We start from the raw sequence: 24,898 nt of genomic DNA, 5'->3' as shown, positions 1-24,898 counted from the left end.
TCATGGGGTGGAGGTATGTCCCTTGGGCCTGGGGCATCCCAACCCCACAGCTTGTGGTGTGCTGTGCCCCTGGGTATGCTGGGCTCTCTCACGCAGCTCAGGAGAGGCTCTTTTACTTTGGGCTGATGTGGAAGTTGGAAAGTTGGAGAGGTTGGGATACAGAGTGGATGCTGCCCTCTGTCCCTGCTCTGCCCTCACTGGGGCACCCCTGACCCCATGCAGCAACTTAATAGAGGCTGCAGACAGGAACATGGTTGTGTTGTTGGGAAATGCAGGGCTGAAAAAGAAAAATGAAAGAAGAGGGCAGTGACCTGTATCAGGATGCTGAGGAGCCCCTTGTAGGGCTGCTGGTCCCAAATCAACGCCCAGCTTCTGTGGAATGTTTTGCTGACATCCATGGGGGACAACACGGGTGTCACTGTTGGGATTTATTGTTCACTTTAGTAAAACCTGAAGTGCCCTGGAGCCAGGGGAAGACAGTACCTGGATTCAGGTGTTTGCAGACAGCTCAGCCTCCCTGCTGGAGTGGCTTGTTAAGGACACTGGGCCCTTCTCAGCTACCCCATGGCAGAGGCAGTGGGGTGGCAGTGTCAGGGCCTCCTGGCTGCTGATCCTGGAGAGGACTGAGGCCACCCAGCCCAAAAGGTCTACACAGAACAGTGGGGTTAAAGGCTGTCACAGGCTGTGCCCACTTGAAGCAGCAGCATGGACCTGCTGGAGCACGGATCCTCAGTCTGAAGGCGGCTTCAGTGCTGAATTTTGGCTGCAGGTGCCTAATCCTGCCAGGAACGGGCAGCCAGGGTGGGCTGGGGCTTCTGCTATCCAAAAATACTTCCAAAACAAATGCAGAAAACATTGGTGTTGAGCAGCTGGGGTGGGTCACACGAGGACCCAGGAGCTGGGGACACTGCTGGGGACACTGTGCCCTACGCAGCCCCCCCCAGGCTCACCCTCCCCCGTGCCGAGGGCAGCTCACATCCCTCCGCCATCCCCACAGAAATAAGGCTACAGAGCACGGCGACATCGGTGCTCGCTTTTTAATTAAAAAATAAATCAGGAGCTGCAACGCGCTGCAGGAAGGGGGCTGGTGGGGGGAGGGGGGGATCCCTGCAGGCAGCTGCCCGTCCCCTCCCCGCAGCACACCGCAGCCCCACAAGCACACGCCAGCTCGGACGAGTCCAAACGCACCGAGAGGAGAGAGCAGCGCGATCCTCCTCCGTGCGCGGAGCCCCCGGAGCGCAGCGGCTTTGCTAATGCGCACGCCGTCCCCGGAGAGGGCTGCGAGCGAGCGGCTGCAGTTTGCTCTTACTGGCCTACTTTCCGGGCGACGTCAAAGCCAGGTTTACAGCGTGCGGAGCCCGGCTGAGGGCGGCCGAGCTGCCAGCGGGGACGGAGGGAGCGTGCGCTGAGCCCGGGGCGGCCGTGCCCTGAGCCCGTGGGGGTGCAGCGCTGCTCCGATGTGGGGACCCCATTGGGGCCCCCCCACCCCGGAGGGATGGTGTGTGTGTGTGGGGGGGGGGGGGGGGGGGTTGGCCATCCGGTGCCGGGGCTCCGTTGTGTCCCTTGAGAACGGGATGAATGGAAAAGGCAGATTTAAAGTCAACAAATAAAGGGGGTTTTGTTGTTGTTTTCTCTCTTTCTTTCTTTCTTTTTTTTTTTTTTTTTTAGGGTAGGCTATAAATAACCTGCAAAGTACTTCATCCGGGCTATTCCTCAGGGTGAAATTTCAGCCCCCACCGGAGGCCCCCCGGCTTCCCATGCTATGGCACTGTCGGCATCAACCCCGGGTCCCACCGACTGCAACGGGGCCCCCGTGGCCATCAGGGTGTCCCGCACTGCTCCCTCTCATGGCAGAGCTCTCCCGGACCTCCCCGTGCTGAAGTCCGCGGTGCCGTCCCTGTCCCCTCCTCCCCGGGCTCCCTCCGGCCGCAGCGGTGGCACCGCTCGTCCCATGTCACCCCATAGCGCAGGACACCCTCTATCCGCAGCATCCGGGCGCCGTCCGCGCATCCCGGCCTGCACAGCCCCGCGTTTCCGTGGAGATGGCATCTCCCGAGCCCGCACAGCCTGAGCGGGAGGGTTTCCATGGAGATGCCGTATCCAGCACGGCACAACCTGCGCGAGAGATTGCTGCCCTGATGCCGGAGCTGGGACCCTGGTGCGTGCAGTGGGGCCGATCCCCCTGGGGACAGGTGGCCACCACCCGTGTGGCTCCTGGGGTGGCAATGCGTTGCCCCTGTGGAGCTCGGTAACAGGCAGTGGGATGCGGGCTGGTGGCCACCAGACTTGTCACTGCTGCTCGGGTCAGTTGGGTCGCATCATAGTGTCACTCCTGGAGGTGACAGATACCCAGCTGTCCTCGCACCCTGAGCGTCCCTGTGTCCCCATGCGTCCCCATGCGTCCCCACGTGTCCCCAGGCATCTGGGCATTTAGGGGAAAGCCCCCACATCCCCCCCACTCAGTGCATCCCAGCTGCCACCTGTACCTCCCAAGGCTCTGCGACCACAGAGATGCTCACCAAGAGGGACGGGGGTGACAGCCCTGAGGCAGCAGTGTGACACCAGCGCGGGACTGGCCCCAAAACCTCCCGTGGGGCCAAATGTCCCCTGAAGACAAAGGCTGGACACAAAGCTGCACGCAGCCGCATGCTGCCGGCACTGTGAATGGTGGCCGACACGGAGCTCATCGCTGGGTGCCTGTGTCCGTGGCACGGAGCCGGGAGCTGCTCTCACAGCCTGGGGCAAATCCCACAGTCAGGCACCAGCAGCGCCCTGACCCCCAGCTCCCCGTGTCCCTGGGGCTGCCGGCAGCGTGGCAGATCCGCAGGCACGTGCTGCCAGATGCCGCGTGTGCCGCCTTCAAAGGCCGGCTCTCTTTGTCTGCGATCACAATTAGGAGCTCTCGGTGCCTCTTGAAGCCGGAGCTGGGGATGGGACAGCAGCGAGCCGAGCTGCGGCAGGGGGAGCTCAGAACTGCGCCGTGTGCCCAGCATCCCAAACCCTCACTGCACCGTGCTGTCCTCCGAGGCCAAGGGATGGGGACGGACACGGTGACAGTGCGGTGACTGTCACCTCGGCCTCCCGCAACGAACCTCCTGGAGGGCACTGCTGGGACGAGCCCTGCTCTGAGCTCCCTGCCGTACTCGTGGATGGCACAAAGCAACGCAGCCCACAGCCAGGAGGGATCCCCCTTCCCACAGCAGAGCCACGAAGGGGTGGCGGTGCAGGGAGGAGGAGGCGGTGGCAGCCGCTCCAATGGGAGAAGTCATCATTCTGTATTTGTAACTGGGATGGAAAACGGCACGGAGGGGTCTGTGGTGGGAGCTGACACCTTTTATTGCCGTCGCACGCCAATAAAACCGAGCTGAGCTGAGCTGAGCTGTCTGCCCGGCGTGGACGCAGCCTCACTCTTTGAAGCCGTAGGAATAGCCCCAAAGAGAGCGCAGCAGCCCCCGCAGCAGTGCCCCCCCGAGCACAAAGCCCCAGTGCTGCTCCAGCAGCCACGGCCCCACCTCGGGCCGTGGGGACACACAGCTGGGGGGGGACGAGTCCCGTGCACAGCAGCGGGAGCACAGTGACACCAGCAGCGGGGGGCGGGGGCTGCGGGGCTCATGGTGGGGCCGGGCTGAGCTGTCCCGTGGAACAGTCAGGACCTCGTGTTTCACCCGATGGAGTTGGATGCTCCGGAGAGTTTTTGGTGCCTCATCCCACGCGGGGGGGGGGGGGGGGAGGGGGGGAACGACGCTCCGTACTTTTCAGATTTCCCCATTTTGAAGGAGTGCCTGCTTTTGAAGGAGGTTGGTTTTGGTTTCTTTTTTTGTTATATTTTTTTTTCTTGCGGAAGAGCAGCAGAATTTTTCAGCGGCACCTTTCAGAGCTCCCGGGTGTAGATCCTCCCGGCCCGGAGATGCCGAAGCGTGGGCCAGTTTCAGTGACAGCAGCGGAGGAAGGGCACTGCTGGGGACGGCACCGCGCACCCCGAGCCCTGCGGGACGGGGCACTGCAAAGCGCGTGGGTTTAACGGCACTGCCACGCACACAGGGCAGCGCCTCGGGAGCTCGGGGCCTCCGAACCCGGAGTCCCGGCTCCGTGCGGCCGCAATGCACGGGGCCGCGCGCAAACCGGAGGCGGTGGGGAGGTGCGGTGCGGGGCAGAACCCGCATAATCCCCTCCCGCGGGAGCAGTTCCCTCCCTCCGGGCCTTCCCGGGCTCGGTGCCCTCCCGAGCAGCAGAGCGCAGTCCCGAGGCCTCGGCCGCCCTCCGCGGTCCCCGCACGCCGCGAGGCGCTCCGCACCGGCCCCGGCCCCGGCGCTGCCGTCCTTTCCGCCGTTCCCCCGCACGGCGCTGCGGGGCGGGCGCGGCGGGGACCTCCGCGGGGCGAACCCCCGAGTGGCGTGGGGTGGAGTGGGGCGGGGGGGCGACACCCGAGCGCCATGTCCGCCGCCGCCCCGGGGCCGCGCTGCCCGAGCCCACGTCGGCCCGGCGGGGCGGGGCGGGGCGGGGCCGCTCGGACACTCCACGCCCGTTCCGCCGCGGGGCTGCGGGCAGCGGAGGTGCGCGGTGCGGTGCGGTGCGGTGCGGTGCGGGTTCTGCGCTCGCTCTGTGCCCGTCCAGCACTGCCCGCTGTGCAGCTCCCGGCCTCCGCCCGCTCCTCCTCCTCCCTCCTCCCCCCCCCCCCCCCCCTTTTCCCTCCCCCTGCGGGTGCGGGCTCCCGGTGCCCCGGCGCGGTGCGGGTGTGCGGTGCGCGCTGTGCGTGCGCTCCCCCCGCACCGCGCCTCCACCCGCTCGTGGGTGCGGAGCGGCCCCTCCCAGGCGGGGAGCACCCCCCCCCCCTCACTCCCACCCTCCCTCCGCGTCCCTCCCTCCTCCCGCCCTCCTCCCGCCGCGGGCCGTGCCGGGCGCGGAGCCCCCTCCTCCCTCCCTCGCTCCCTCCCCGCCGCCCGTTCCCTCTCTCTCCGGACTCGGCCGGCTCCGCACAGCGCCCCCCCCCTCGCGGGCAGGGCGGGCGCGGGGCACGCCGGGAGCTGCAGTCCGCGGGGCGGCGCGGCGGGCGGCGGGGCGCGGCGGGCGGACTACGGCTCCCGTCATCCCCCGCGGCGGCGGCGGCGGCTCGCTCTCGCCCTCACACTCCGGCTGCCGCTGCCAGTGTCTCCGCCGCCGCCGAACCGCCGCTCGCCGCGCCGCGGTCCGACCCGCCGCCTCCTCCGGGCAGGGGCCCGCCTCGCCCCGCCGCCCCCCCCCCCCTCACTCCCGCTCCGCCGCCCGCCTCGTCGAGGGAAACAGGTGCGCGCCCGGCTCCCCAACCCCCCCCCCCACCCTAACCCCCCCCCCCCCCGCCACCCCCCTGAACCTCAGCCCCTCCGCCCCGCACCGGACGCCCGGCCCCGCTCGCACGGGTAACCCCGGGCGCGTTCGCCCCGCACCCACCGCCGGGGGCGGGCGGACGGCGGCGAGCGGACGGCCCCGCGCGGCCCTCGGACGGGGGTCTCCATGGAAACCGGGTCCCGGGACGGCGGGCGGGGGTGGGGGGGTGCCGGGATGGGGTGGGGGGGGGCAGCGTCCCGCTGCGGGACGGCGGCGGGAGGGGGCGGCGCGCGGTGACAGCGGCGGTGCCGCTCCGTTCCGTGTGCCCCGCGACGGCGCCGCGTGCATCTACCCGACCCCGCGCGGAGGCTCCGCCGCCGACACCGGCACCGGCGGCACCTGCCGTTGTCGGGGGGAGGTGGGGTTCCCGGGGCCGAGCGGGGCGGGGGCGCGGCGCTCGCGGTGCTGCGCGGTGACGGCGGTGGCGGTTGGGACGGCGGCCGCTCCGCGCGCGGAGTTTGGCGGCGTGGCCCGCGTCCGCCGCGGAGGAAAGTCCCGGTGGCGGCGCGGCCCCGCTCGGCGGCGGAAGAGTCCTCCCCGGGGACGGCGCCCCACGTCCGGGGCTGCCCCTGCCCCGGGGAGCGGCCCCGGGGACAACTGTTGAGCGGCGGCGGCGGGGCCTTGGGCCGAGGGGTGTCCGGGCGGACCCCCTCCCCCCACCTCCGGCTCCCCTTCCCCTCTTGCCCCCACCGCGGGGCGGTGCGGGGTGGGGCGGGTGGGGGCCGTTCCTCCGCGCTGCCCCCGCCGCGGCCCCGGGCGGGAGGGGCTGCGCCCGAGGTGCGCGGCGGCGGCGGAGGGACCGGAGCGGCGCTTCCTGCCGGGAGGGGAGAGCGGAGCTCCGGCGCCGTGTCGGCAGCCGGCATCCCGACCGCTGCTCGGAGGGCTCTCCCCGCCTCCTCGCCCGAGCGCAGCCCTCGGGGAAGGGCACCGTTTCTGCTCTCCCCGAGCATCCGCTCCCGGGAAGCGCTGTTCTCGATGGGACGTCGCCCCGCGGCGGCCCCCGAGCGCCGCCATCCCCGCGTCCCGCACCGCTGTCACTGCGTCGCCTCTCCCCGAGGCCGCGGCTCCGGGCTGCAGGGCCGGGCTGCTCCCCGCTCGCGGTGCTGTGCGCGACGCGTGGGCCTTTCTCTCTGGTTTCACTGCAGATGTCCCCCACCCCGTTCGTGGCGTTTTTTTCTCCCCGTTCCTTAAAGACCCGCTGCTGCCGCCGCGATGCTCGCGGTTGTCCGGCAGCTGTGGCTTCCAGGAACCGACGTGCAGCAAACTTTTTTTTTTTTATTATTATCCCATGCGAGGATGGATTTTCTCTTTTTTTCCTCTCTTTCTTTCTTTTTCTTTTTTTTTTTTTTTTTTCCTTTTCCCTCCCAATTCATCACGCCGAGGATCTATAATTACTCGCGGTGCTGCTGTGTCTTTAAAGCAGCTTAAGCAAATGCGTTGGGCAAAGCCTGGCTCAGCACCGCAGCGCTCCGGGGCTCCGAGCAGCCCGGGGGATCCCGAACCTGGCAGGGATGGGGCTGCAGCCCGTTCCCTGTGCCCGCTGAGCTGCGCTGGGGCCGGTCCCCGCTGCCTGCTGGTGCCATGCTGCTGCTGCTGCTCGGTCCTGCCACAATTGTTTGCTTTTCTCGTCTGTTTTTTTCCCACTGATGCCCCATGTAGGTCCTGGGAGAGGACCATCACGATTGATTTTTTTTTTTAATTCTTTTTGCACGCAGTGTTCCTGAAAGGGTTTTCATGAACTGCTGCTCAGGGCTGAATCCCCTCTGGGGTGTCAGGGGCAGCTCCTGCTCCAGACCTCTGCGTACCTCAAATGGACGCCCGACAGTCGCATTTAAAAGCAAATATAATTTCTTGCCCGTGTTACTAATGGCAACAAAGACTGCCAAAGTGAACAAACTCTCGGGAGTGAGTGAGGCCGTCCCTGTGGATGCACATCGCTTCCTCCTGGCCCGTCCGTGCCCTGGTGAGGGGCAGCTCGTCAGCTCTGGCTCACACCGACGGCAGCAGCTCGCGGTGAACGCGATGCAGGCAGCGAGTCCTGCCCGGGTTTCCCTCATCCGGGACCGTTTTACGTTTTTGAATCATTGGGGCTGGGAAAAAAAAAGTGGCATTCTGGGTTCTGCTCCTCTCCTGGATCGTGTTCCAAAGGTGTCTCCCTGGGTGTGTTTCCAGGGTCAAAGTGCATCCCGCCGGCCGCCCACAGTGCCCCCTGGCCAGCCGTGCCGCGCAGTGCTCCCGGTACCAGCGGCCGCGTCCTCCTGCAGAGGGATGTGCCGCACTCGTGCAGCACGCTCAGATGGGAAGAGCTCCTTCCCTTTTCCCTTTTCCCTCTTCCCTTCCCTCCCTCCGTGCTGCTGTCCCAGTTACGCAGCGTTTCGCCGTGCTCGGCCCCCATCTGGCTGCATCCCTTTGTCTGCATCGCACCAAGTTCGCACCGCCGCGACCCAAAGCTCAGCGCGTGGCTCGGGGGGGGGGGCTGCTGCTCACCCGGGGGGGGCTCACTGCAATTCACGGCCCCGCTGCTGTCAGCACTGCACATCACGGCTCAGTGGGGCTTTGCTTGACAAGCTGTGCAGAGCTCGGGTTGGGGGCAGCCCTGCGGGGGGGTTTTGGGGCTGCCGGAGTGTGGTGGTGCCCATCGGCTCCTGCCTGGCCGAGGTGGTGGTCGGTGGGTGCATAGCTCGTGCTGCAGGGTTAGGGAGAGGGAAGGTGAGAGCCTCAAAATCTGAGCCATTTTAGGACGGAGTAGCAAAATCCATAGAAAGCTTGTAGTGGGGTGAAGCTGTCGCGGGCCTGAAGCTGAGTGTGCTCACAGTGGTGCCAGGAGTGGGGACACGCAGCCGCTCCGATCCCTCCTGCACGGGTGCACCCGGGGCACTGCTGAGTGCTGGGAGCCAGCGGTGCTGAATGTGCTCTGGAGCTGTCACACACCTCTGCCGTGCTGATGCCGGGGTGGGAAGTGCCATGCAGAGGGCAAAAGCTGCGTTGGGAAACCTCACCCCAGGCGGCTCGAGTTAGGATCCCTGAGGATAAGGAGCAGACAAGGTTGCTGGCAGCAGGCTCGGCTCAGCTGCGGGGAGCTGCTGGGTGAAGCTGGGAGCTGCTGGGTGAAGCTGGGAGCTGCTGGGTGAAGCTGGGAGCTGCTGGGTGAAGCTGGGAGCTGCTGGGTGAAGCTGGGAGCTGCTGGGTGAAGCTGGGAGCTGCTGGGTGAAGCTGGGAGCTGCTGGGTGAAACTGGGAGCTGCTGGGTGAAGCTGGGAGCAGCCCATCCGCCGTCCCCAGCTCGGCCTGTGCTGTGGCTGCAGTCATCCTGGCACTGCAGGGGGATTTCTCTAGTGCTGATTATTAGAAAGGATCTCTTCCCAGAGATAACTTCAGAGGACAGAGTTGTGTCTTGGCTCAGTCCAAGGGGACTGCTGGGTGCAGTGAGCTAGGTGTTCACTTGAGCAAAGCGTGCTCCTCCTGCAGCAGAGATGTCTGCTGTGCTGACCTGGGGACTGGTTTGCACGGCGGTGTCCTGTGCAGCTGCAGGGCAGTGAGGGGGTTTGGCACAGGGAATAAAGAACCCCTTTGCTCTGGGTGAACGTAATCCATCCGTGTTAGTTTCATCGAGCATCTCCTGCAGGGCTCGCTGTTGGAGGTGAATGTGTTCAGCCCCCTTTCTCACTGGCAGTTGCACAGCCTGTTTTGTTTTGAGGAGTGAAGGAGTTTTGGTATCGCACAACAAGCTTCTCTCCAAGCAGAATGGGATGTTGATGGTCTTATTTCATTCTAAACTCGTTTTCTTTGGAGTTAATTAGAATTGGCTGGGCACCTATTTAGCTACATCAAAATAAGGCTGTGGTTTCATATACACTTCTCTTGGCAGAGGTGCTGGGTTAAACGGATTCTGTGCCAGGCTGCGCCCTCTCTCCCTCCTGGTGAACCCGATCTGGGAGCTGCTGTGGGCTCAAGCCCTTCCAGGTGGGGAAGAACCCCACGGTGCTGCTTGGAAACACAGATGGGCCCCGGGGTCGGGCTCACCCTGCCGTGTGCCAATGGAAGGAGCGGGGGACGGAAGGGCTTCAGCAGTTCCTTCTGCTCTGAGGGTACATGAAAGCGTGCCCTAGTTGTGTTCTCCAAGGGGCTCCGCTAGTTTAATTACATCCATTTAAAGTCGTTTCGAGCCAAACCGGTGCGGATGAGAGGTTGCCTTGTATTGACTCCACTCAGAGTCTCCTTAGGTGCTTGGCCCTGCTCTGCTCACTCTGCTTTGGCACTGCACGTTGCTCTTAGCCACGTTTCTCAGCCATCCTCCCTGCTCTGCGCTCTGAAGGATGCTCCTCTTTCGCTGCTCGCTCCCATTATGTGTTGGAGGACACATCTGTCATTCTCCCCACGGTGTATTCCTTTTCCTCGAGTTGAAAACGTGATTTTCTTTCTCTCCCTTCTGTTCCTTCTCGCTCCCTGTGGAATGCCTGTGTTTGGCACGTGTCCCATGTCATCCATGGAGGGTAGAGGCCAAGAACTGACGAAGCAGGGGCTGTGCTTGTTCTCCTGGCTCTCCTCTGGTGGCCGTCCTGCTCTGTTGGCTGGTTCTTGCTCCAGACGTGCCATCCCTCCCTGCTCCCCCTTGTCCCTGCTTTTCCCCCACCAGACCCATTCCTGGTCCACGCTCTGTGCTTGTTTTGGTGCTTCAGCTCTTCTCCAAACTCCTGTCCCGTGTCGCACAGCCCCTTTCCCGCTCATCTCCCTTTCCACCTCTCCCCAAACATCAGTCCCTCCGCCGTGCTCGGGGGCAGAACTGTCCCCCTGCCCTTCTTTCAGTTTAGCCCAAGATGGTGAAATCCCCACAGATTGTTTGTTCCCCTATTTCCTTTATGTTGCATTTCACTCCAAGCATCGCAAGACTCCTCCCCTTCCTGCTCCAAGCCACCTCTCATTCTCTTTGGGTATGACCCTGCTCTCTGCCTTAAGAGCCGGCCCAGCTCCCCTTGCAGGGCACAGCCCTCCTCTCCCTGCACTGTGTGCCCTTGACTGGACGTTCCCCTCTTCCCCCAGCTCCCAATTTCCACGCCTTTGCTCAGATCCGTGCTCAGATACGTGGTTATGTCCGTTGCTTCTTTTCTTTCTCTTTTTGCAAGCAAACTGCCCTGTCCCCGTTCCTCCTATGGCCCTGCTGTTCTGGTTCTGGGTGCTCCCCACTGGCACAGGGGCTGTGGAGGGGGCAGTCAGCAGCAGCTGTGCTCAGAGGACACGTTCAGCCTGGCCTGTGCTTCCCTGCGCTCCTCTCGGTGTCACAGCAGCGTGCGTGCTGCTTCTCGTCCCATCCAGAGCTCGTGTCCCCAGCAGTTTGTGAGGGCAGAGGCAGCCGAGGGCGGCCGGGGGTCACGTACTGCTTTTAGCCTCTCCCCACTCTCACTGCCGCACCGAGGACGGCGGTGGCCGTGCCTGCTTTCCCTTCGCGTGTTCAGCGTTTCTTTGTATCGAGAACCTCTGGGACAGCATCTCTGCCCTTCGCGGTCCGTCCTCCCTCCTCGCTCCATCCTCCTCCGCCGGTTAGCGCAGGGGATCCTCTCCTCCCTCCTTCCTCGCGTTTTCCCTGACACGACTCCAGCAGCAAAGCTGCCTTAATGCTCGAGCACCCAGCGCCGCACGATTGGCTGCAACATCCTCCCCCGAAAGCTCCACCCCGCCGACGGTGCGTCTCGGATGCTCGCAAGTCTCTGGATTTCCTCCTGTTTTCTACCCGTAACCCCGCCGAACAGCAGCCCCCTCCCAGCGCAGTGAGGGCACGTTGGCTCGATGACACGTCTGGTGGCACAGTCGGCAATCCCTCCGCCCCCTCCTGCCCGCGTCCCCCACCTTCTTCTTCCCCCGTTGGAGGTTTTCCCCGCTGAGCCCCGGCGCGTCCTGCTTTATCAACGTAACGCGAAGCCTCGGGGAGGGGTCAGCGCTCCAACAGCCGGCCGCTTGGGCGCAGCTCTGCCCGGGCTCACTGCTCCGCGCTGGGGTGGGGTGGGGAGAAAAGCAGGGGGCTCTTGCACGAGTGACACACGTGTGTGTGTGTGTGCGTGTGTGTGAAGATTGTGGAATCACAGAATGGCTGCGTTGGAACGGACCTTAATGCCCACCCAGTCCCACCTGCTGGGTGCCCCCCCCCCCCCACCAGCCCAGGGTCCACCCGTGGCCTTGGACACCTCAGGGATGGGGCACCCCCAGCTCTGGGCACCAGTGTGAAGCTCTTGATGTAGCCTGAGGCTTTGGCAACCGAGTTGGTTAGCATGAGGATGAGCAGATCCTGTCCCGAGGTGCTGCTTATCCCCTGCAGCCCTCTTCCAGGCAGACATGGAGCATCTTGGGTGATGGAGCTGGGGGCTGAGCGTGGCTGGACGCCAGGATCCTACAGGAGTCACCAATTCTCTGTTTTATTCTTTTTCTCCTGCAGGCAGAGTGGCCCCTCGAGCCCCAGCAGGTCCCGGCTGGTGACGAGCAGCTGTCATGATCTCTACAGCACCTCTCTATAGCGGGGTGCACAACTGGACCAGCACAGAGCGGATTCGCATGTGTGGCCTCAACGAGGAGAGGTGAGGTGCGTGGGAGGCTCGGTGGGCCCAGGAGGGGCAGGAAGCGATCGAGGGATGGGGAACGATGCTGGTGTGGTTGATTTGGATGGGGAATCAGGCCGAGGAGCGAGGGCTCTGCTTTCCCCAGTGCTCACCAACTGATGGGTTGGTGCATCGCGTTGGTGGCAACATGGGGGTGTGGCATCGTCGCTTGTGCTGTTAACTGCCAGGGGAGGAAAAGTGCTTGACCCACCGTGAGCCAAGCTGCTAAAAAGAGCTTTCAGTGAGCCAGGAGGGTTAGGGCAGACCAAACGATTAGATGGGAGAGTTGTGACATGCCACCAACCAAATAGGAGATTAGGGAGGATTAGTGGCCGGGAGGCAGAATTGATCCAGGCCGGTTCCTTTTATTCCCACCGCCTTGGGGTCTCGTTCTCGGAACCCAAGTGTTGGTGGCTTCCTTGAGGCGACGCACGTTTGCGGAGCCGGGCGGGTTCTGGGTGTTTGCAGTGTGTGTGCCCTCCCTGCTGCCGGAGCAGAGGCTTTTGGCAGCAAACCGTCCAGCAGCCGCTCGCGGCAGCGGGATAGGGAAGAGTTCAGGCACTCTTGCGGGGCAGAAACGCAGCGAGAGATCATCTCCGTGCCTCAGCCCCGCCGTGCAGCCCTCAGATAAGAGCTGGCGGCTGGCGTTGCCCTCTGCCTTCCCTGAACCACTCGTGGCTACCCCTGCTCCTAACAAACCCCGCGGCGGGCGGCCCGGGCTGGCGGCAGCGCTTTGTCCCAACCCCGGGGCCTTGCGCAACGCGGGCAGAACCGCCCCGCGTTCACCGCCAGCCCCAAGCCGCCCGTCACCCCGCTGGCGGCTGCAGGCCGCGCTCCCCGCTTCGTGCTGCGGGGCTCCGTGCGCGGCTCGGGGCCGCGGCCCGCTCCGCCGCCTGGAGGCCTGGGCCTGCGGGGCCCCGGGGCCGGGCGGGGCGGCCGCCCGCTGCCCGGCTCCGCTCGCCGCCTGCCCTCGGGCGCCCCCTGGCGCCGCTGCCGCCGCCCGCCGGGGTGGAGCTCGGCCTGGGCGCCGCGCTGGGCCCGGCCCCGGCCTGGCTCGGCCCGCGGAGCCGCGCTGCGGTGGGCGGTGGGCGGTGGGCGGCCCTCGGCTCGGCGTGGCTCAGCTGTCATCTGCGGAGCGCCCCCTCCGCCCACCCCACCTCCGCTCATTAATAGCGAACCTCCGGAGCGTTTTGTGGCCCTGCCGAGCTGGGAAGGGGCACAAATGCCCGCGCTGTGCGGGTAGGAGGCCCCGCGGGTCCCCGAGGCGTCCAGCCCGGCCCCGCACGGCTGCTGGTGGCTGTGCCACGCGTGTGAGGCGGCCGAGAGCCGCTCCTGGTGCACGGCAGTGAGATGTGAGGGCTTGCAGCCATCGTCTGGCTGTTGTGGAAGCCTGTGGTGCGAGGAGGGCAAAAGCAGAAGCAGTGCTTGGACTCAAAGAGCTCTCGAGGTGCCTTTCAATTCTGGCATCAGCAGAACCTGAAATCGAGCTCTTTGATCCCCACACCAGCACTTGTCCGTAAGACAGCTCGGTCAAAGCAAGGCTGGAAGTTGCTGTAAATGCCACCAGGGCCTGGATGGAGAGCGTGCGAGCGCTGTGCTGTCTGCTGTCAGGTCATAAGGACAGCTGTGACCTTGGTGCAGTGTGGATCCTTGTTCTGAGTTCACACCTTGCACTCAGGAAGCGTTGTGTAAAGATTCACATGTTCCAGCCAGCAGGATGGGTGGCCGTGGGACCACCGCTGGGCTGAGACATCAGGATTGCAGCTGGGATGCAGAGGAATGGGAGAGAGGATGCATGTCCTCTGAGAAGGACAGGACTGGAAGTGTGTGGTGGAACAGAGGGGGAAATGGAAGGGACAGGAGCAGGTGTACGGAGCGTTTTGGGAGGGGAAGGACGGTGACGGGCAGCAGTGCTCCTCGTTCCTGCAGTCCTGTGGTGGTGGTCAGCACCCACTGCTGCTGTGGGAGGTGAGAGGGGCAGTGAGCTCACAGCTGTGTGTGTGAAGTGTGCTTCTGCTTGTCAGCTGCTGTGCTGTCCCGTGTGAGGAGAAGGAAGGTTAGGAAGCTGAGAGGGCATCCTGGGGTTTTGTAACACTGTCTCTCATTCCCCCCCTTAGGAGAGCCCCACTTTCTGATGAGGAGTCTAAAACCAGCAGCTCCCAGCATTTGGGATCTCAAGAGTTTTGCGTCAGCAGCAGCCTTTCCAAGGTGAGCTCCATTTGGGTCCTCTGAGAAGGCCTTTCTCTGGTGGATCAGGCTAAGAGCACCTGCTCTCACGGGTCCTGCAGACCTCCTCTCTAGAGGGATGCACCAACATGCACAAAGGCAAACAACTCTCCAGGTTGGAAGGAGCTTCTGCCTGTGTGGCCTTTGCCTCCTCAGGGCAGGGCTAGAGAGTAGGTCCTGGCTGCTTTGCTAGGAGCTGCTTGCACGGCTTTTCAGGATTGCTTTCTCCCTTCTTGTTGCAGGTGGAGCTCACAGCAGTCAACGGTGGTGGCAGCAGTGCCCAGGATGCAAGTGGCAAGGTGGAGGAAAAGATTGGACCCAAACTGGAAGAGCAGCCGCCTGATCCTAACCCAGACCCAGAGTGTGTGGGAAAGACTGTGAAAGATGATGCCCAGGGCCCTCTGGCAAGCCAGGGGGATGGCAGAGGGCAGGAGCCTGCAGTCCCCCGAGCTGCTGAGCAGGAGAGCAGCAGTGCTGATGCTGCAGGGATGCCTGCAGATCCTCCCAGCGACAAGCAGGCGGATGTCCCTCCTGCCTGCTCCGTGGCACCGGAGAACGAGCCTGCTGGGAAGGGGAAAACCACCCCAAGCACTGGAGCACAAGGGCCAGCAGTGCTGGCAGAGGGGACGTTATCCGTGGTCGCCTCCAGCTGCAGCACCTCAGCCTCCACCGCCGCAACTTTTACTTTGAGTCGAGTGTGCTTTCCCACATCTCAGGCCCCTGCTATGCACAAAGTGCCCCTGTCCTTTCAGCCTGGCACAGTCCTGAGCCCGAGCCAGTCGCTCGTGTACATCCCGCCGCCCACCTGCGGGCAGCCGCTCACCGTGGCCACGCTTCCAAGCACCTTGGGGGTCTCCTCCACTCTCACCCTTCCAGTCCTGCCTTCCTACCTACCCGAGCGTTGCGTGCCAGGCATTATTGCTTCCCCAGAGCTGCGTTCCTACCCCTACACCTTCTCCGTCACCAGACCCTTGGCTTCAGATGCCAAAGTGGTGTCTGTGGAGGTGAATCAGCTTAGCTGCTCTTCGCCCTCAGGTGGAAGCGGTGCCCAGACCGCTGCCGATGGCGCTCCCCCATCCACAGCTGGCCCTGCCCTCTCGTCCAGCCAGCCCCTGCCGGCAGCACCGTGTGGAAGCGCTGCTCCCTCTTCTGGCACTGGCACACAAACCAGAGCGCCGGCAGCTCCCGAGCCGCACGCACCAGGGGCCGCGACTTCGCTTTCACCTCTGAAGTCCCCTCCGCAGCTGGAGCGTGAGATGGTCTCCTCTCCGGAGTGCAGCGAGATGCCTCTCGATCTCTCGTCCAAATCCAATCGCCAGAAGCTGCCTCCACCCAGTCAACGCAAAACCCCTCCGATGCCCATCCTCACGCCCGTGCACACCAGCGGCAAAGCACTTCTCACCACGGTCCTGTCCAAGTCCCAGCGCGCGGCGCAGAGCGCGGGCAGCAGCGTCACCTCGTGTCTCAGCACCTCCGCGCCCTTCGTCATCTTCCCCGAGTTCCTGAGGAACAGAGAGCAGGGCTCCTGGGTGAAGAACACCACTCTCATCAGCACCATTCCAGGCACCTACGTCGGCGTTGCCAACCCCGTGCCCGCCTCGCTGTTGCTCAGCAAGGATCCCTGCGTGAGCTTCAGCAGGGACCCCCACCACCTCCCCAAGCAGGAGCCCATTTCCATCATCGATCAGGGAGAGCCCCGAAGCGCCGGGGCTCCCTGCGGGAAGAAGGCCAACCAGGTGGGCACAGAGAAACAGCAGGACCCTGCCAAGAGACTGCTTCATGGCAGAGTTGCTCCGGGAGCTCCTTTGTGTCAATCCAAGGACATCTCCACCTGGAATCCCGTCCAGGGCAGCGTGTACCCCCGATGTCCTGTGAACGGGAAGCCTTCCAATGCTCAGCTTTTGCCTCTCGGCTGGTCTCCTTATCATCAGACCCCTCTGCTTTCAATTGGCATCTCCACCACGGGGCAACTGCCCCCAAACCCCAACAGCTCCTGCAAGCCCGCTGGCACAGGTGAGCTCCCCACGTTCCTGAGCGTGCAGCCTGCAGAGCCCAGCGCAGCGGCCCAGGGCCTGCCCGAGGCACTGCCCGGGCTCCCACCTGCTGAGTGTGAAGCTGCATCCAAGAGCAGCAAGAGCTGCCGGGCCCTGCCCAAACCCGGCGAGGAGCAGGATGGTGCTGTCCCCGTGAACGCAGCTCCGTCTCCTCAGAGCAGCGCTTTGGATGCAAAAGGAGGAAAGGGGAAGCTGGTGGACAGCCCTCCCAAGGGCCGAGAGCGTGAGGAACCGGAGGCCAACTCCAGTAAGGAGGGTGGTGTACAGACTGAGGCTCCCCAGGGGAGCTGCAGCCTCAAGCAGTCGGATGCAAAGCCTAAAAACCAAGTGTTAGCAGCATACCTGTCACACGAGCCACCCGTGGCCGGGCAGCCAGCCCTGAGGATGGTTCCAGAGGTGCCCGTGGAGAATCAGCGCAAGGATCCGTGCTGCGAGGGCTCCCAGCAGCCACCAGCTGCAGAGCCCCTCCAGTGCACACATCAGGTGGATCTGTGCAGGGTCAAGAAGGAGCGCGTGGAGAGCGATGCGTCGTTTCCTTCGGTGACCTGCCTGCGAGCTGGGGCTGCTCCCCAGGCCTTGGTGGAGGCCAAGCTCAGTGCAGCGGGCCAGGTGAAGCCAGAGAGCGGCACGCGCTGCAAGTCCAAGCGGCAGCACGACGGCGATGCCAGGCAGGTGCAAAAGAGACTGAAGTGCAAAGCGCAGGACGGCGAGGAGCCCCCGAGCAAATCGGGGAGCCAGGGTGTGCATGGCCGCAAGGTGGGTGAGGTTGGCTGCGGATGGGGCTGTGGGGTCACGGGTGGGGGTGGGGTGGGAGCCCTGCTGGGCTAGGACGGCCGGGTGCGTAGGGCTTTCTACACTTTGATGTTGTCTGGCAGAGGATTGAGGTCTGAAACGTCTGGATCTGTAGGTAACAGTGCGAAATGGATGTGGGGTGTCAGAAATGCTGGAGGGCAGCAGCATGATGAGTGGGGGACGGTGTTTTGTCCCTTCTCCTTTGCTCCTCCAGCACCGTTAGTCGGAAGCTCAAGCTTCAGTCTGTGTCCTCCATTCACAGTGGCGAAAACACCACGACAGCCTGCATGAGCTCAGCAAGAGAGAGGGCCGAGGTGGCCTGGGGTCAGTGAACGATCACAACAGCCTCAGGGTGAAGCGTAAGCGCAGGAGGCCGACGAAGACAGAGCTCCCTTCTCCCGAGCACCGTGGGGACGGCCACGAGGAAGGTACTGCTGTCAAAGGCAATGCGTTCCCATGGGGTCGGGCTGATGCTGTGGGGCCAAGCTGTTGTTGTCCTGGAGCAAACTGAGCTAAAATGGGATGGTGTGCTGCCCTTCCCCGGCTGAGCAGAGGTCCGTGACGTGCCTTCTCAAGGGGTGGTTTTCCCCACAGGTTGCCTTGAGAAGAAGCCCAAGAACAACTTCCGGGACTTCATCCCGGTGGTGCTGAGCAGCAGGACACGCAGCCAGTCGGGTGAGCTGGGGCTGGGTGCTGGGTCCTGCCAGCAGGACGGGGTGCCTCACCACCTGGGCAGGCTGACTGCAGGCTCTTCCCTCTTCGTGTGGCTCTGTCCCCCCTGGCAGGGTTGTAGATGGCCTTGGCTTTTTTGACACTTGTTTCCACCTCCGTGCAGGAAGCGTTGCTGGCTCTTCTGCTAGTGTGATGGGAGAGTGCGATGTGACCGGTCAGGATATTTTACCATTGCTGGAGGAGGATGAGGAAGAAGAGGAGGAAGAGATATCCCTGAAACATCGCAAGCTGCGGAAATCCCACCAGGCATCACGTTACCACAGTCACAGGGCCAGGGACAGGTCTGTGTCCGACAGGAGCAGCTGTCACACGAGGAGGAGCCGGGAGCTGCCCTGGAGGGTGGAAGCACCCAGGCAGCTGTGGGAGCCCAACGAGGAGGAGGAGGAGGATGACAGCTACGTCAAAAGAAAGAAAAGGAGACGACAGAAAAGCCGGAGATACCAGACTGGGGAATATCTGACCGAACGGGAGGAGGAGCGAGTGGGCTTCCCTCACAGGAGGCGAAAATCCAAAGCAGGTAGGACAGCTATGGGCTGGGGAGGGATTTCTGGTACCAGGCCAGGACCCAGTGCATTCGGTTTTATTCCCTCTGAATGACGATGGGGTTTTGTCATTGCAATAGGGACAGTGATCTTGATGTCTACAGCCTGGGCTGCTTCACAGATCAGCCAGGCCTTCTGTGGTTCATTTACGGGCCTCGTGGCCGTGAGTTTGATTCAGTCTTTTCTGATCCTGCTGGTGGCATCTGCCTCCACCACCTCTGGGTGGCAGCAAAGCCCTGAAGTTCCCTCCTTCTGTGCCTGTGTTTTTTAACTGCTCCCTTGTACTCACTTCATCGAGTGCCCCTAAGTCTTGCTGGGTAGGATGGGGTGGACAAGGTTTCTCCATTCAGCTGGTGCACCCTTTCGTGATGATGATGATGATCATCATTGTTATTATTTTTGCAAACTTCAGTCACATCCTTTCAGCCCTCTCCTCACCGTTGTGCCCTTGCTATGGGGTGGTGTTGCTGTTTCAGTGAAGCAGAGTGTGTGTCCTTGCGTGGCGTGCTGGGTTCTGCAGCTCTGCGTAACCAGAGGAAGAAAAGCCTGGATTTCCCCCGAGGCATCCTGGTGCTTCCCGCCTGCCTGCGTGCCAAACTGAAACTTTAAAGTGCTACTTCAGTTAAGGAGTAGACAGGAGAGGGCAAGGCAGGGTCTGCTTTTGTAGGCAGCAGCGCAGTGGCTGTTCATGGGTGGCTTCAAGGGGATGCCTGGACGCCCTGTGTCTCCAGAGGGTACCCCACAAGAGCCCCATTTGAGACAGGAGGGGATGCAGTGTATGTTAGTGCTCGTGAGAAACCCCAGTGAGCCGTGTGGAAATCCCAGAGCTTGGCAGGCTCGGGCTTTTCAGGCTGTGCTGATGTATTTCTTGTGCCCACGCCGAGTCCATCCGTGGTGGAGGAAGTTTGCATATTCATTGCTTGTGGCTCTGGGTTTCCATCGGAGGGCTGAGGTTTGGTTGGCGAAGGTCTGGAGGGTGCTGGGCCTGTGTACCTACAGAATTTCTCATTCCCGTTTCTCTTGTAGATTTCAGGTACCGAAAGCAGAAGGAGTCTGCTCAGGGTAAAGGCACAGAGCTGCGGCTGAGGAGCAGGCATTCCCCATCCCCCCGAAAATCTCAAGGGCGCCCGGACTTTCGGAACGGCTTCTTCCTGGAGCACTCAGACAGCTCCCCCGTCCAGGAGGAGCTGGAGAAACCATCAGGAAAACGCAAATGTAAAACCAAACACCTGGCAGGGATCTGTGATGAGGGGAAGGTATGGCTTGGACCGACCAGGGGAACGCGGGCGGGGAGAGATGAGGGTGACTCCCGTCGCGTCAGTGAGCCAGCTCAGAGGGTGCCAAGGTCGTACTGCTTTTCTTTTCCAGGCGAAAGGACGCTGGAGCCAGCCCAAAACTCACTCCCCGAAGAAGCCCCAGGACTCGTGGCCACATTGTAAATCCCATCGTGTCAGCCCAGGGGGCTCCCCTGAGTTGCCTGCAGCCCAGCACATTCCTCCCGAGGCGCGGCGGCTGATAGTGAACAAAAACGCGGGGGAGACCCTCCTGCAGCGAGCAGCTCGGCTGGGCTACAAGGTGAGCCCCACTGCCACCGCCTGCCTCGTGTCCTGAGCTGCCCTGCCTTGCTCTGTGTGTGACCCAGCCTGCAACGCTCTCGTTTCTGTAGGACGTGGTGCTCTATTGCCTGCAGAAGAAGAGCAGTGACGTGAACCATCGTGACAACGCTGGCTACACGGCCCTGCACGAGGCCTGTGCACGAGGATGGATTGACATCCTGCACATCCTGCTGGAGCACGGTGCCAACGTGAACTGCAGCGCTCAGGATGGCACCAGGCAAGCCAGGAGCACGGGGTGGCAGGCAGGGTGTGCCTGTTGGGAAGAGCTGCTGGTCACCACCAGAGCCATCTTACCCCAGAACAAATCCCATGCTGTGCACCGTCTTCCAGTCCCTTTCTGCTAACGCTCCTGTCCTTCCAGGCCTGTCCACGATGCTGTAGCCAATGACAACCTGGAAACCATGTGGCTTCTTCTCTCCTATGGTGCTGATCCCACTCTGGCCACTTACTCTGGGCAGACAGCTGTGAAGCTTGCCACCAGCGACGTGATGAAGCGCTTCCTCTGTGGTGGGTGCCTGGGGGGGCTGCGTTTCCATCCGTCCCGTCTGGCAGCACAGAGGACCAGATCTGGGTGTCAGAGGGTTTAAAAGTGCCTGAGCAGCCCATGACAGTGTCTGTAGCTCTGTGCTGTCACACGTGTGTTTTTAGCACCCAGCGTTTCTGGAGTAGTGTACCGCTTTCCAAATAAGATGCAAGTAACTTCATGTTGCCTGATGTTCAGGCAATGCTTCGGTCACAAACCTAAGGTCAGCATAGTGCATGAGGGTTGGAGCCACTTCCTGGCCCTAAGAGGACATACTTTTGTTGCCACATCTGCTCTGAGTGGCTCTGCCCCGATGCTGCTTGCCTGCTGTCACCAGGGAGGACCATTTTTGATGACAGTGGCTGAGAGTGAAGCATGCCTGCTCTGTTTATGGTTTAAGTAGAAATGAGATGGGTGTTCTGGCTTCTGCATAACAGTGAGGCAGAGACAACTGCAGGAGATGGGCATTCCCAGGTAGATATTCAAGACAGGAAACCTCCACTCTCTGAAAAGTCTTGTTTGCCAGTTGTCTGTCAGTGCTCCTCCAGGGTTAACTGTACATGCACCTGCTGTGGGTGCAGTTTTGAGCTTGAGATGACCCTAAGGACCTTGCTTTCCAACCTACACAGTACTGCCAGTTGCTTTTCCCCATTAGCTTCTATTCCATGTCCTCAGGCCAGGGCCACGTTGCCCCCTCCTGAGCGAGGGTACCCTTCTTGGAGGTGGGTCATGGTTCAGATTCTGCCACAATGCGTAGTGTTACAGCAGAGGAAGAGCAGCAGAGGTGGCATGGCTTACCCAGGATCAAGGGATACGTCTGCCAGGACTGTGTGCTGTCAGTGGGTAAGCATTAACCCTCTCAATTGTTCCTCTTCAGATTACCTTTTGGATCTCCAGGGGCGCACTGATGGAGATCCTCGGACAGCGTGGGACTTCTACAGCAGCTCTGTGCTCGGTGAGTTCTCCCAGTGTGATTTCATTCACAGCAGCAGAGCAGGGAGGAGCATGTCTGTGAGACCTGACACAGCATTCTCTCACTTCTGTCCCTCCTAAGTCACCTCTGAGATATCTTGCCACAGTGTTACATGCTGGGAGTTCCCACTGCTCCTGAAAGGGACTTCTTCTTTGGGAAGATGCACTTGTGGATCCTTCTAGACTGTTGTCCCATGAGCTTTGATGGACACTACTTCAGGACTGCGTGGTCAGAGGGCTGGGGCAGCTCTGCTATGAAGAAAGGCTGCTCCAACAGCTGGTGCTGTTCAGCTTGGAGAAGAGAGGGCTGCAGGGAGCTCTTATTGCAGCCTTCCAGTATCTAAAGGGACCTTCAGAGATTCAGTTCTTCCAAGTGTCCCTTCCCATCAGAGCTGAAGTGCAGAACATTTCATGTCACTGAGGGTGGAGGAGAACTCCCCGGCCACAGCTCGATCCATTTCAGTTCTTCAAGGCAGGAAAGTTGTCCACAGTTTCCCTTAGGTCTGCAAATCTCTTGGGGCCAGAAGGTAATGAGGGAAACGAGGGTGTGGGATCTCCATGGTCTGAGCATGGCAAGCTCATCAGCCCAATGCCCTCTGTGCTCGTGTAGCTCCAGAAGCAAAGTCCCACTCCAGTAAGTTTCTTCTGCACTCAGACGTAGCACTGTTGTGCCCGATGTCCTCTGCCTTGTGGTGGGATGGGCTGTTGTGGTTCGTGAGCAGTCCCTGCTCCACCAAACAGATGGGGCTGAGATACTGGGCCGTGTTTTTTCCACGCTGAACACATTTAATCCTGTATTTTTTCCCCTGGTTGCTCAGGGAATGCCATTTTTTTCAGCTGTGGCATTCGAGCTTTGCCCAGCAGTGATCTCAGACCATCACTTGCTTTTGCCCCTCTGTGCAGTAACTGCTGAAGATGGGAGCAGTGTGTGAATGCACGCCTCCTGTCACCTGCTCTTGTTTCCCTGTCAGCATTCTGGCTTGGTGCTGTGTTTGTGTGCAGAGTGGTGCAGTGTGTGGATCTTTCTCAGGCAGCACACCTCAGGATTTGTTTTGCAGCCTGGTCTTTCGTGCACCGTGGTGCTGAGCTTTTTATTTCACCGTATTTTGCACTAAGGGTTCATTTGCTTCTCAGCACATTTGGTCTCTATCGAATCTTTATTATATTCTGGAAGTTTTGGGGATGCATTAACTCAGCAGGACAAAAACACTCTGTAAGTCCAAGGGTTCTGCAAGCCAGAAATCTGCAGGGCCGCCCTCTGAAGTGCTGCTGCTTGTTGTTCTGTGGTATTTGTCCTCAGATCTGCTGTAGCACAGCCTGGCAGCCCATATTTAGACGCAGCTCCTGGGCTGTGGGATGATGGAGTGAGACCAACCAGTGATGGAGTAACACCGGTGTCTGTTTGTTTGGTTTTTTGTTGCAGAGGGAAAAGACAGCATCGGATGCGATCTTCTGCTCAACCCTCCAGGGAGTTCAGACCAGGAGGAAGAGGAACAGGAACCTGACAACTTCATGTTTGAGTTCTCAGACAAGCCCCTGCTGCCCAGCTACAACCTCCAAGTGTCCGTCTCCCGGGGGTGGGTGTCCTCTCCAGAAACGGGGAGTGTTTGAGTGACATTAGTGCTACATTGGAGGGGGGGAGGGGTGCTTCTGAGCCTCCAGATTGGGGTTAACATGCAATGCTCTTGTACTGAAAATGTGCGTGTGCTTGAGGAACTCTCAAGAGCCCAAAGTGACTGCATGCCGAGGAGATGGGCAGGGTGGAGCTTCGTTGTGTCACATTTTAATCCTGTAGGCTTCAAACCACTTCCTCGGGGGAGAAAAAGCAGCTTTATCCTTGTGCTGCAGGGAGAGGTGCGGAGCTGTGGTGGTGGGGCAGCTTTCCTCGTAGCAGTGCATCACTGCCGATGGGGCACTGTCCCTTACGCCACCTCACAGTGTAGCACAGCGTCGTTATTTTTAGGAAAAAACAGGGTAGAAACTGCTCTTCCCGAGCCCAGTGTTGGTGAAGGCAGTGGAAGGAGGGGTGGGTTTGGCTGATCCTCACCCGTCGGCTCCGCTCTAACGCGCGATCTCCCTGCCGTCCTCGCAGGCCCTGCAATTGGTTCCTGTTCTCCGACGTGCTGAAGCGGCTGAAGCTGTCCTCCCGCATCTTCCAGGCCCGCTTCCCCCACTTCGAGATCGCCACGCTGCCCAGGGCCGAGTTCCAGCGCCAGGTCGCCCTCAGCCAGGTGCTGGCCCAGGACGACGAGCAGGAGAGCCCCGAGCCGGCGCAGGGCGCTGCAGAGACAGTGGAGCTGGTGCACTACGAGCCCGAGCTGCTGCAGCTGCTGGGCTCCGCGGTGGAGTACGAGGCGTGGAGCAGCTGACGGGGCCGCATCGCTCCCTGCATCACGAGGCAATAATAAGGACCCGACGGGAAGCAGCCCTCTTGGAGCCAGCAGCGGGGACCCGGGGCTTTGGCCAGCCGATGCCCCCCCCCCCCCGGCGGCGCGGTGCTGGCTGGGGTGGGGATGGGGGTGGGGGGGAGGGGACGCCGGCTCCGTGGACTTCCCGGGGCTCCTTCGTGCTGAGCAGCGGCGGCCCCATCCAGCAGCGGCAGCGGGAGGCGGACCCACACCGCGGGACGCTGTGGGGCAGCGGCGGCCGCCGTCCGTCCCCGCGTGACCCCGCGGGACTGCAGCTCTCCGTCTGCCCCCCGCCCCGCCCCCGATGTCTTCCATAGTATTTATTTAATTAGTATTTAATTTGTTACGTTCCCTTCGTTTCCGTTTTTCTGTGTTTTTTTTTTTTTTTGCAGTCTGTATCACTGTGATCCTGTGAGCTCCGGGCTATGGGCTGAGGGCCCCAGCACTCCGCAGGGCCCGCGCTCCCCGGGAGCATCGCCCCGGCTGACGGCCCCGGGCGCGGTCCCGTCTCTCTGCGTCGGAGCGGCTTCAGCCGAAGGCCCTCACCCGCTCCGCTCCATCCCCCCCGGGCTCCTCCCCGCATCTCGGGCGCACCGCTCCTCCCCGCATCTCGGCCCCACGCTTCCCGCAGCTCGGCCTCGCCGGGCTCCCTCCCCGCGTCCCCTGCGCGGTGTCTGCTCGGCATCCCCCCCCCCCCCCCCCGTGTGGTTGGGAGCAGTTGTAGGCATTGCCGGCGCGGGGCGGGGCTGCTCCGCTCGCGGTGGATGGTACAGTTTTATTGTACAGGTGCTAACAGGACTCTGAGGACGGGACAATCTTTATTTTGTTCGGGGTTGGTTTTTTTTTTTCTTTCTGGCTCTCCTCTGCTCAGCAGTGGGAGCATCGCGGGTGGTTTTGTTTTGTTTTTTTTTTTTTTCTGGTTCGTTTTCTTCTTTCTTGACGTTGTATTTCTTCCCAGCCAGGGCAGGTGTACCTTCCCCCTTGGACTCCCAGCTGCTGGCCTCCCCTCTCCGGGGCCCGGCCCCTGTTTTTTTTAAGCCGAGGATTTTTTGCCTTTTGGGTGTGTATTCTGGCTGCTCTTTC

At 61.9% G+C, this 24,898-nt stretch overlaps 2 protein-coding genes across 3 annotated transcripts in view; one reads left to right on the top strand and one right to left on the bottom strand.

Moving 5' to 3' along the window:
* AIFM1 (apoptosis inducing factor mitochondria associated 1) overlaps positions 1-24,898 on the bottom strand; it is a 41,711-nt gene that overhangs the window by 5,427 nt on the left and 11,386 nt on the right. The gene's annotated exons all lie outside the window — the stretch shown is intronic.
* On the top strand, positions 5,265-23,862 carry BCORL1 (BCL6 corepressor like 1). 2 transcript variants are annotated; one of them, XM_065729231.1, is made up of 14 exons: positions 5,265-5,283; positions 11,791-11,929; positions 14,068-14,158; positions 14,419-16,986; positions 17,285-17,450; positions 17,617-17,697; positions 17,858-18,271; positions 19,323-19,552; positions 19,665-19,871; positions 19,963-20,129; positions 20,274-20,419; positions 21,313-21,390; positions 22,831-22,984; positions 23,500-23,862. In XM_065729231.1, the coding sequence occupies exons 2-14, from the start codon at positions 11,844-11,846 to the stop codon at positions 23,774-23,776; spliced, it is 4,665 nt and encodes a 1,554-aa protein (XP_065585303.1). In that variant the 5' UTR covers positions 5,265-5,283; positions 11,791-11,843; the 3' UTR covers positions 23,777-23,862. The 2 variants fall into 2 exon arrangements, with proteins under 2 accessions (XP_065585303.1, XP_065585302.1); XM_065729230.1 differs by lacking the exon at positions 5,265-5,283 and having other exon boundaries at positions 11,731-11,929.

This window comes from Cyrtonyx montezumae, unplaced genomic scaffold (genome assembly GCF_038088225.1).
Source record: "Cyrtonyx montezumae isolate F1298 unplaced genomic scaffold, pur_monq_1.0 scaffold_11, whole genome shotgun sequence".
Classification (NCBI taxonomy): Eukaryota; Metazoa; Chordata; class Aves; order Galliformes; family Odontophoridae; genus Cyrtonyx; species Cyrtonyx montezumae.
The sequence above is the reverse complement of the archived record's forward strand: the minus strand, read 5'-3'. Positions and strand labels throughout refer to the sequence as shown.